The following is a 12,554-nucleotide window of genomic DNA, read 5'->3' on the forward strand; positions in this document are numbered from 1 at the left end:
TTAGACCTCCATTTATTTGTATTGTATTATAGGACGTTTTATGTAACCAATGCTTTAACTCTCTGTACCACAATGTTTCATTTATGGATACTATTCCAATACAGTTCACTTTTTGATATTGATATGACTTTATTTCAGGTTGGACATTTTACAGTTTTGTGTCTAAAAGAAAAGTCGAGCGCATGTTTCCAGAGCATGTTTCCAAGAACACACAGGTAAGATACTGAAATGTATCATGTAGCAAGATATGGATAGAATAAACTAAAGTGTATGATTTTATTGCAATTTCAAAATTATAAATTGGAAGTTTAACCATAGAATTTATGAGACTTCCTAATGCCTAAAACCTTGTTTTATTTTATACAGGGCGAGGACGTCTCTGTGGTTGCATTAGAGGCTTTGGAATAAATGGCCCAGTTATTTAACAGCCTAACTCCTGTCACATGGAACAAAGAAACACTGAACCTGTTCAAAAACAGGTGAACTAGTTAAGTTTAGAAATTGGAGGGATGCGTAAGTATGATCCCTCATGTTGTAGCCTAAGTTATATTTTGGGGGCAGACAATAATTGGCATAGGTCTTTAACTTGTGATTTAATCTAAGCGATATTTTTTTAAATTTTCAGTACTTTTCTTAATTTAGACGGAACGAATTCACTCACAACCATTTGATATTGTCTTCAGGTGGTGTGTGGTGTTGGGGCATCCTCTGGAGATGGAGGGTCAGTTACTTCAGGCAAAGGGTCTCTGAACCGTATTTCAACAAGCTGAACACCATCTTGAAACAGAAGGTGGATCCAATATCAAATGCACTCGAAAATAGGCTAAATTAATCAGAGGAAAAGTTCTAGATCACCACAAATCGGATGAATTTCGCTGAAACTTGGAACTTCCAAGCGCCGTTTCTTGTGTCGTCGGATGCGTTGGCGCAGCACCTGTTGTGGTTGAGTTGACTGAAAACATGCATGTAATTGTTTGCGCTCCAGGAACACAGCGCATGCGCATGTGAGATCGTGGGAGCGGAGCTTCGCTACAAACTGGTGCAGTTTTAAAAATTCCTCGACACCATGGTCAAGCTGTGACGAAGTCGACCTCAGAGTCAAGCGGTGAGGAAAGAGCGGTCTGTTGGACAACCACATAACCATCATTGGAGACATGTGACATGTCCCTGAGGCTGGCAAATAGATTGATGGATGATATTTTTACTGACTGATTTATATGTGAAGGCTATGTATTTATTTTATTTATAACACAACTAAATGACAAAATACATGCATCTATTATCATATTGTTTTTCTCATTCATTCATGTATTCAGTCATCCATTAATTCATCCATTCAGTCTTTCATGCATTCATTTGTTTATAGGGAATCTACAGTTCAAAACAACACCATAGTGGTCACTCAACCACTATTCTGGTAAATAGATGAGGGATGTGGTTCGAGAAAAGTAACCGCTGTCGGAGATCTATTGATTAAAGTAATGACCATCCAAGAGATCAACATTATAGTTTACTACATTTTCAAGCTGTAAAGTGTTTGTTTAGATGTATATTGTTTCAAACAATGTCATAAAAAGTACATTTTGGGTTCTGTTGAGGTAAGACAGCTGGACTGAGCTCATGAGGCCTTTAAAAGTGATATATTCTTCAAGAATCAATAGGTAGGCTGTTTATCATTCATTTATGCATGTGGCAATCGCAGAAAATGCCCCTTTAACAAAGCATATCCAAGACGATGAAGTGTAGTGTTATTAGGAATTAGGATTTAGGTATTTGCCTACGATAATGTTATCACAACACCTTAGCACATTGGTTTATTTAGTCTCTCGTAAGTAATAAATAGTCAAATGTTAATGTTAGCCTGACTATTCAGATACAGACGTCATAAAATGCTGGTTGATTTCTATCTATATCAGTTATAATCAACATTTTAATTCAAATGTATAGACATGAATGGGATTAAAGACAGAAGATGCCAACAGAACGAGATCATATTAAATCCTCATCTCTCACTCCCTCTCACAGACACACGCACGCACGCAGACACACAAGAGAGAGAGGGAGAGAGAGAGAGAGAGAGAGAGAGAGAGAGAGAGAGAGAGAGAGAGAGAGAGAGAGAGAGAGAGAGAGAGAGAGAGAGAGAGAGAGAGAGAGAGAGAGAGAGAGAGAGAGAGAGAGAGAGAGAGCGAGAGAGAGAGAGAGAGAGAGAGAGAGAGAGAGAGAGAGGGAGAGAAACAAACAAACAAGCAAACAGCAGTTTTGTGATTAACAAACAAACATTGTAGGCCTTCCCTTAGTCCATAAAAGTGCCATTAGTTAAATATTGGTGTTTATAAAGACATAAAGAGCACTACTGCATTCATTGTAAAGTTACGGGGTCAATATTCTCTCTCTCTCTCTCTCTCTCTCTCTCTCTCTCTCTCTCTCTCTCTCTCTCCTTCACGTTTGAGCCTATGAGTTACATTTTTTAAACCCACTTAGGACAATGTGCCTCCTACGAAAGAAAACTCGAAACATGATGAGAAGGAAGTGGAGCACAAGAAAAGAGAAATCCGGTCTTGCGGTTCACTAGGCAAAACTTTCCCAAATTCATTCATTTTAACTCTTAATTTAGCGAGATACCCTTTCACTTTGTGTACATCCTTTCAACCCTCACTATTTAAATTAATCCGCAGATATGGGATCAGAACACAAACCACATTCTGACTGGAGGATTTTTGCAATATACTGGCAACAGGTAAGTCAACAACATGCTATCATTTGATCACTGCTTAAGGCTTCAATGAATTAATTATTTTCAGGATTATATTCAACTAACAATGACCATCTGCTGCAGATCATCTAACTACCCTAAAAATGGCAATTCAGATGATCATTTGGATGAGCGCCTTCCTCTGCCTCGTGCAAGTTTTCTCGATGCCCATGCCTTGCCAGCTACAAGGACAGCTGGTGCGATCAACCCACAACCTACTGAGAGGCATGGTACATTTTTTAAATTACTGTAGACTTGAGATGTATTATCCAACGAAGTTTAACTGAATAGCTCAACGTGAAACATGTGTTTTCTCTTTCTTTCAGGGGGGTCATTTTCCTATGGAGTGCCTGCAGGACAATGTCTTCATGGAATTCCCAGCCACGGCATTTGCAACCTCCGGAGGGCCACAGGTAAGGGCAAGCGATCATATCCAAGTGTTCTTTACAGCATGAAAGCGTATTTGCAACCGTTAGGATCAGAAAGTAGAAAACTTTAAACTGCCATTTATGTTATTTGATATTATTGTTGTTGTCCCTTTCAGTTGAGCAGCAGTGGTGCTAAGGCTATTTATGAGACATTGAAGAATATCGACACATTGTTTGGAACTGACGAACTGCCGACAATGTGGGACCAACAGAAGTTGGAGTATTTTCAGAACATTGTCTACCGTCAGATTGAAGAGAGCAAATGTGTGAGTACCTACCTATGCCTATACAGATAGCTTAACTGTTTAAGTCTGGTATGGTGATGTTTGAATTATTTTCTTCTTGTGTCAGATGATGGGGAGTGTGGATACACGTGATTATCTAGTCAGGGAAAAGGCGCTGAATACATACTTTAGGAGCATCGCTGCTGTCCTAAAATAAAATGTAGGGTGCAAGCAAATACACTATAATGGATACATTTGAATTATTATTCATCGCCTGCCTCTTTCTTCCTTTCTGGCAGATGATGAGCAGTGTGGATACAAGTGATTATCCCATCAGGGCACAGGGCCTGAAGACGTACTTTGGGAACATTGCAGCAGTCCTAAAAGAAAAGGTAGAATATAGGTTGAAAACAAATAGACACATTGTTTTGATAATATCTCTACATAGGACAATATTACCCTACATTGCCCTAACAGTTTATTTTCATTTTCACAGAAATTCAGTTACTGCGCCTGGGAAGTGGTTCGAAAAGAATTCCTGTACACTCTAGAATTCATCCTGAAACACAACTCTGATAGCCTTCTGTGGTCCAACAGAACATGAATTTGAACTTGCAGATCTTTTTTACTATTGTGTTTTAGAAATGTGCTTGATTTTAAAAGCCTACTATTCCACAATCATACAATGTGCAATGTCCAACAGCAATATTATACATGTATTTATTTATTTATCAAGGTTATTTATTTATGTAGGTCTATTTATGATTTCATTTATTTATCTATTTGAAAATCGTTCCTGTTGTTGACCTTCATCAAATGTTAAGTTAATAAAAAAATTATACTTTTAAATATTGTTAATCTGAGTGCTCATTCTGTATCCAAGTCTTTCGGTGTGTTTTAATGTATTTATTTTTTATTTCACCTTTATTTAACCAGGTAGGCCTGTTGAGAACAAGTTCTCATTTACAACTGCTACCTGGCCAAGATAAAGCAAAGCAGTGCGACACAAACAACAACACAGAGTTACACAAACAAACGTACAGTCAATAACACAATAGAAAAATCTTTGTACAGTGTGTGAAAATGTAGAAGAGTAGGCAGTTAAGGCAATATACAGGCCATAGAGGCGAAAAAATTACAATTACGATTTAACATTAACACTGGAGTGGAGTGCAAAAGAACACTGGGGTGCAAAAGAGCAAGTGGGTAAGGAATGCGCCTGGGAAGTGGTTCGAAAAGAACTCCTGTACACCCTAGAATTCATCCTGAAACACAACTCTGATAGCCTTCTGTGGTCCAACAGAACATGAATTTGAACTTGCAGATCTTTTTCACTATTATAGATTGGCTGTGTACAGGTACAGTGATCGGTAAGCTGCTCTGACAACTGATGCTTAAAGTTAGAGAGGGAGATATAAGACTCCAGCTTCAGAGATTTTAGGAAATAATTCCCCTCATTTGCAGCAGAGAACTGGAAGGAAAGGCGACCAAATTAAGTGTTGGCTTTGGGTATGACCAGTGAAATATACCTGCTGGAGGGCACGCTACGGGTGGGTGTTGCAATGGTGACCAGTGAGCTGAGATAAGGCGGGGCTTTACCTTGCAAAGACTTATAAATGACCTGGAGCCAGTGGGTTTGGCGACGAATATGTAGCAAGGGCCAGCCAACGAGAGCACACAGGTCGCAGTGGTGGGTAGTATATGGGACTTTGGTGACAAAACAGATGGCACTGTGATAGACTGCATCCAATTTGTTGAGTCGAGTGTTGGAGGCTATTTTGTAAATGACATCCCCGAAGTCAAGGATCAGTAGGATAGTCAGTTTTACAAGGGTATGTTTGGCAGCATGAGTGAAAGAAGCTTTGTTGTGAAATAGGAAGCCAATTCTAGATTTCATTTTGGATTGGAGATGCTTAATGTGAGTGTGGAAGGAGAGTTTAGAGTCTAACCAGACACTTAGGTATTTGTATTTTTTTTTAACCTTTATTTAACTAGGCAAGTAAGTTAAGAACAAATTCTTATTTTCAATGAGAGCCTCAGAACAGATTTTTACCTTGTCAGCTCGGGGATTCAATCTTGCAACCTTTCGATTACTAGTCCATCACTCTAACCACTAGGATACCTGTTGTCCACGTATTCTAAGTCAGACCCGTCCAGCGTAGTGCTGCAAGTCGAGCAGTAAGATGCGGCAGCAATCGGTTGAAGAGCATGCACTTAGTTTTACTAGCAATTAAAAGCAGTTGGAGGCCACGGAAGGAGTGTTGTATGGCGTTGAAGCTCATTTGGATGTTTGTTAGCAAAGTGTCCATAGACGGGCCAGATGTCTACAGAATGGTGTCGTCTGCGTAGAGGTGGATCATAGAATCACCAGCAGCAAGTGCGAAATCATTGATATATACAGAGAAAAGAGTCGGCCCGAGAATTGAACCTTGTGGCAACACCATAGTGGACATTAAGATTTGTATTAAACATGCTCAGGAAATTTTGTCACATGGCAGTACAACATTTACATTTTTACATTTACGTCATTTAGCAGACGCTCTTATCCAGAGCGACTTACAAATTGGTGCATTCACCTTATGATATCCAGTGGAACAACCACTTTACAATAGTACATCTATATCCTTTTTTTTGGAGGGGGGGGTTAGAAGGATTACTATATCCTATCCCAGGTATTCCTTAAAGAGGTGGGGTTTCAGGTGTCTACGGAAGGTGGTGATTGACTCCGCTGTCCTGAGGGAGCTTGTTCCACCATTGGGGTGCCAGAGCAGCGAACAGTTTTGACTGGGCTGAGCGGGAACTGTGCTTCCGCAGAGGTAGGGGGGCTAGCAGGACAGAGGTGGATGAACGCAGTGCCCTTGTTTGGGTGTAGGGCCTGATCAGAGCCTGAAGGTACGGAGGTGCCGTTCCCCTCACAGCTCCGTAGGCAAGCACCATGGTCTTGTAACAGATGCGAGCTTCAACTGGAAGCCAGTGGAGTGTGCGGAGGAGCGGGGTGACGTGAGAGAACTTGGGAAGGTTGAACACCAGACGGGCTGCGGCGTTCTGGATGAGTTGTAGGGGTTCAATGGCACAGGCAGGGAGCCCCGCCAACAGGGGAGTTGCAGCAACCCAGACGGGAGATGACAAGTGCCTGGATTAGGACCTGCGCCGCTTCCTGTGTAAGGCAGGGTCGTACTCTGCGAATGTTGTAGAGCATGAACCTACAGGATAGGGTCACCGCCTTGATGTTAGTGGAGAACGACAGGGTGTTGTCCGGGGTCACGCCAAGGTACTTAGCACTCTGGGAGGAGGACACAATGGAGTTGTCAACCGTGATGGCGAGATCATGGAACGGGCTGTCCTTCCCTGGGAGGAAAAGCAGCTCCGTCTTGCCGAGGTTCAGCTTGAGGTGGTAATCCGTCATCCACACTGATATGTCTGCCAGACATGCAGAGATGCGATTCGCCACCTGGTTATCAGAAGGGGGAAAGGAGAAGATTAATTGTGTGTCGTCTGCATAGCAATGATAGGAGAGACCATGTGAGGATATGACAGAGCCAAGTGACTTGGTGTATAGCGAGACTAGGAGAGGGCCTAGAACAGAGCCCTGGGGGACACCAGTGGTGAGAGCACGTGGTGCGGAGACAGATTCTCGCCACGCCATCTGGTAGGAGCGACCTGTCAGGTAGGACGCAATCCAAGCGTGGGCCGCGCCGGAGATGCCCAACTCGGAGAGGGTGGAGAGGAGGATCTGGTGGTTCACAGTATCAAAGGCAGCAGATAGGTCTAGAAGGATGAGAGCAGAGGAGAGAGAGTTAGCTTTAGCAGTGCGGAGAGCCTCCGTGACAAAGAGAAGAGCAGTCTCAGTTGAGTGACCAGTCTTGAAACCTGACTGATTTGGATCAAGAAGGTCATTCTGAGAGAGATAGCAAGAGAGCTGGCCAAGGACGGCACGTTCAAGAGTTTTGGAGAGAAAAGAAAGAAGATATACTGGTCTGTAGTTGTTGACATCGGAGGGATCGAGTGTAGGTTTTTTCAGAAGGGGTGCAACTCTCGCTCTCTTGAAGACGGATGGGACGTAGCCAGCGGTCAAGGATGAGTTGATGAGCGAGGTGAGGTAAGGGAGAAGGTCTCCGGAAATGGTCTGGAGAAGAGAGGAGGGGATAGGGTCAAGCGGGCAGGTTGTTGGGCGGCCGGCCGTCACAAGACGCGAGATTTCATCTGGAGAGAGAGGGGAGAAAGAGGTCAAAGCACAGGGTAGGGCAGTGTGAGCAGGACCAGCGGTGTCGTTTGACTTAACAAACGAGGATCGGATGTCGTCGACCTTCTTTTCAAAATGGTTGACGAAGTCATTCGCAGAGAGGGGGGGGAGGAGGATTCAGGAGGGAGGAGAAGGTGGCAAAGAGCTTCCTAGGGTTAGAGGCAGATGCTCTTAGCACTCTGGGAGGAGGACACAATGGAGTTGTCCACCGTGATGGCGAGATCATGGAAAGGGCAGTCCTTCCCCGGGAGGAAGAGCAGCTCCGTCTTGCCGAGGTTCAGCTTGAGCTGGTGATCCGTCATAGTATCTCCATGGTAGGAATGGAATTAGTCTTATAGCCTACTAATCTATAGAGGAAAGCCATTAAAACAAGTAAAATGTATCTTCTGAAAATGTTGTTATATTCAAATGCATTTTTTCAATGAAGTGTGTTTTATCACTGGACAGGGCTGGCCTGTGTTGAACAGTGTATTTTGAGCACCTGTACAACTTCCATTCCTACCATGGAGATACTATTACATTATTAGAATTCCTAATTCTATGGTTCCAACCCATCTATGAAACTGCGTTCCACAATCAACAACGTAATAGGAGCAATATTAGCAGAATAGACTAAAAAGGTGCACAGTGAATTGACTTACCCAGGCCCAGCTCATTTAATCCCTACCATTCTGTTGCTGAGTTGCCATAATGCTTCAGCAAATGTACATTATCTCAGGGGCATTGGAAGACAACATGTAAGTATGTCCCTCTTACTGCCCTGAATGATCCTACAGCTATTGTATGCAGTAATAATATTCCTATGTACCAGAGTTCTACTGTTAGCACTGAGGTGGTGTACCCTAGCAGGAAGTCAACCGTGTGCAGCTCACCCTGCACTAACATACATAACACAAGCATGTCTACCTCTGCCAAGCTTCCCAGTAAAGCAAGAAAAACAATCAAGCATCACAGAAAAGTGTTACAAATAGCCCACGTTAACTTTGTAGTATAAGAAACTTGGTTTCCGAAATCAATAATTTGCTTGTAACGGAGGACATTCATAATCTGATACTCTCTGACACTCACTTAGATAATATCTTTGATGACACAGTGGTAGCAATACATGGTTATTAGACCTACAGAGATGACAGAAATGCCAAAGGTGGATGTGTGGCTGTTAATATTCAGAACCACATTCCTGTAAAGCTTAGAGAGGATCTCATGTTCAATGCTGTTGAAGTAATATGGCTACAGGTTCATCTGCCTCACATGAAGCCCATTCTGGTGGGAAGCTGCTATAGAACACCAAGTGCTAACAGTCAGTATCTGGATAACTTGTATGAAATGCTTGACAATGTATGTGATATCAATAGAGAGGTATATTTTCTAGATAATTTAAATATTGACTGGCTTTCATCAGACTGCCCACTCAAGAGAAAGCTTCAAACTGGTAACTAGTGCCTGGAACCTGGTTCAGGTTATCAATCAACCTACCCGGGTAGTTACAAACAGCACAGGAATGAAATCATCATCATGTATTGATCACATCTTTACTAATACTGCAGAAATGTGTTTAAAAGCAGTTTCCAAATCCATCGGACGTTGTGATCACAATATAGGAGCCATATTTAGGAAAACCAAAAGATCTAAAGGCTGGGCCTAATATAGTGCTTAACAGGTCATACAATAAGATTTGTAGCGATTCCTATGTTGTTGATTTAAATCATATTTGTTGGTTCGTGATGTGTAATGAGGAGCAACCAGACCTGCCTTCATTTTACCCCTACTCTTGCTAATGGGGATCCATAACACATACAAATACAAGCAGTGAGGTAAAATGGCCGAACTTTAGACTTCATTCAACACTATCAGTCTCTCTATTAATGACATCTATTTTTATTTCAAGGATGTGCAATGTAAACGCTGAACAGCCATATGTTTCAAATTACAGTGCCTGATTAACTACAGACGAAATCTGTGAGGAAAATGTGGTCTCTGTGAAACACCTATTGAAACAATGGTTCTTCAAAAAACGTTTTTGGTTAACCCTACACAGAATCTGCAAGTGTGGTGTGAAATGTCCACACTTTGAACATAGTTATATTGAACATGGCCCTCATTTAATAAGACAGAGCCCTGCACCATTATATTATAGACTTATTTGTTTTTGATATTCAATATTTCCTGCTGAATAATTGCTTACTGTTATCATGAAATGCATTAATCCAATGTAATTCTTTGCATAGACAGGTATGAAAACTGTTCACTTTCATTAAGTTTTTCTGATTCGGCAGGGTAGCCTAGTGATTAGAGCGTTGGACTAGTAACCGAAAAGTTGCAAGTTCGAATCCCCGAGCTGACAAGGTTAAAATCTGTCGTTCTGCCCCTGAACAAGGCAGTTAACCCACTGTTCCTAGGCTGTCATTGAAAATAAGAATTTGTTCTTAACTGACTTGCCTAGTTAAATAAAGGTAAAAAAATTGCATAATTAAGAATCACCCACTGAAAATGGGGGCTTATCAAGAGAATTCTTCACAGGGTTTTCCCTGTACACCTAACCAGAACTGAATGATTAAAAAACGGGGCATATAAGAAGACAATGAAAGCTCTTACAATAATCGATGATGACTTGTCTTACTCAAGAAAGCAAAAAAGACACCATGTTTGTATGCAGCTTTATTAACTGAATGATTGTTGTTGTTTTTTTACATTGTATGCAAACTGATATGTGAAACTTATTGATGCCAAAAAAACAAGTAAAACAAGCAACAACAAAAAAGGTTAAACAAATGTTTACTTTTTTGTTGTTGTGGTTAAGCAGGTGGGGCACGCTCGGAAAACCAGTCGCCACTGTGTGGGTCTAATATCAAATGCTCTCGAATAGAGGATAAATTCATCTGAGCAAATTCTACATCACCACAAATAGGATGCATTTCACTGCCACAATTCACATATGAAACTGGGAACTTCCAAGCGTCGTTGTGGTGTCATAGGACGCGTTGGCACAGCACCTGCTGTGGTTGAGTTGAGTGAGAAAAATATATATATATGCATTGTGTGCTATCCAGGAACACAGCACATGCACATGGGAGATCACGCGATTGGAGGTTCGCGACAACCTGGTGCAGTTCAAGAAATTCCTCGACAGCAGAGTCAAGCCATGAGGAAGAAGAGGTCTGTTGGAGAACCACATAATCATCATTGGAGACATGTGACATGTTTCTGAGCCCGGCTAATAGATTGATAGCTGATACATTTACTGAATGAATGATTTATTTATTAACATTGGTTGACTGACATTTATATGTGAAGGCCATGTATTTATTCCTTTACAATAAAATCAAATAATTATTCTCTCATCATTTTTATTAATTCATTTATATATTCAGTTATTCATCATTTCATTCATTCATTTGTTTATAGACTGACGTTTTTAAAGGAGCAATCTGCTGTTCAAACAACACCAAAGCGGTCACTGAACCACTATTTTTCTAAATAGCTGAGGATTGGGGTTGGAGAAAAGTAATCACTGTCGTAGAGCTAAGGATGAAAGGAATGTCCATCTATGAGATTAAAGTTATGGGTTAGTTTGAACTACATTTGGAAGCTATACAGTGTGTTTTTTTACATTTACATGGTATCAAACAATGGCATAAATATTTGTAACTTGGGGTTCTGATGAGGTAAGACAGTAGTTGAACTAAACTCATGAGGATTTTAAAATTGATATATTCTTCAAGAATCATTGGGTAGCCTGTGTATCAAGTCAAAAAATGGATGTAGCAATCCTAGAAATTGCCCCTTTAACGTAGCATGTCCATGATGGTGAAATGTTATAGTATTAGGAATTCTGATTTAGGTCATTTCCTAATAAACCTACGATAATGTTATCACAACACATTGGCAAATTGGTTTATTCTTATAGGCCTGCTCTTCTCTCCGAACGACGAAATATTCAAATATTCATGCTAGATTGAAATGGTTGAGTATCTACCTGACTCTGTTCTGCTCATACACCTCCGATTCTGATCAGTGCGGGTGGACGCAGTTTATGCACTAGTGCGCATTTTTTTGCACCTGTCCGCCATTTGGTGTGCACAATTTGATGCTCAATATATCTAATTATTAGACCTACATTTATTTTATGTTATTATACGACGTTTTATATAACCCATGCTTTCACTCTCTGTACACCAATGTTTCATTTATGGATACTATTCCAATACAGTTCACTTTTTGATATTGATATGACTTTATTTCAGGGTGGACAATTTCTAGTTCTGTGTCTAAAAGAAATGTCGAGCGCATGTTTCCAGAGCATGTTTACAAGAACACACAGGTAACATACTGAAATGTATCATGTAGCAAGATTTGGATAGAATAAACTAGAGTGTATGATTTTATTGCAATTTCAAAATGATAAATTGGAAGTTTAACCATAGAATTTATGAGACTTCCTAAGGCCTAAAACCTTGTTTTCTTTTATACAGGAGGAGGACGTCTCAGTGGTTGCATTAGAGGCTTTAGAATAAATGGCCCAGTTATTTAACAGCCTGACTCCTGTCACATGGAACAAAGAAACACTGAACCTGTTCAAAAACAGGTGAACTAGTTAAGAAATTGGAGGGATGCGTAAGTATGACCCTTCATGTTGTAGCCTAAGTTATATTTCTTAAGACGGAACTAATTCACTCACCACCATTTTATATTGTCTACAGCTCGGGTGTGGTGTTGGGGCATCCTCTGGAGATGGAGGGTCAGTTACTTCAGGCAAAGGGTCTCTGAACCGTATTTCAACAAGCTGAACACCATCTTGAAACAGAAGGTGGATCCAATATCAAGTTCTAGATCACCACAAATCGGATGAATTTCGCTGAAACTTGGAACTTCCAAGCGCCGTTTCTTGTGTCGTCGGATGCGTTGGC

General features: G+C 41.0%; 1 protein-coding gene across 1 annotated transcript; it reads left to right on the forward strand.

The window, feature by feature from the left end:
• Positions 1-2,842: 2,842 nt before the first annotated feature.
• LOC106594534 (interferon alpha-2-like) lies at positions 2,843-4,008 on the forward strand. The gene is made up of 5 exons (XM_045721316.1): positions 2,843-2,982; positions 3,079-3,189; positions 3,297-3,446; positions 3,704-3,796; positions 3,901-4,008. Exons 1-5 carry the CDS (start codon positions 2,857-2,859, stop codon positions 4,006-4,008), a joined length of 588 nt encoding a protein of 195 aa, XP_045577272.1. The 5' UTR covers positions 2,843-2,856.
• The last annotated feature ends 8,546 nt before the right edge of the window (positions 4,009-12,554 follow it).

This window comes from Salmo salar, chromosome ssa06, assembly GCF_905237065.1.
Source record: "Salmo salar chromosome ssa06, Ssal_v3.1, whole genome shotgun sequence".
In the NCBI taxonomy this organism is placed as follows: domain Eukaryota; kingdom Metazoa; phylum Chordata; class Actinopteri; order Salmoniformes; family Salmonidae; genus Salmo; species Salmo salar.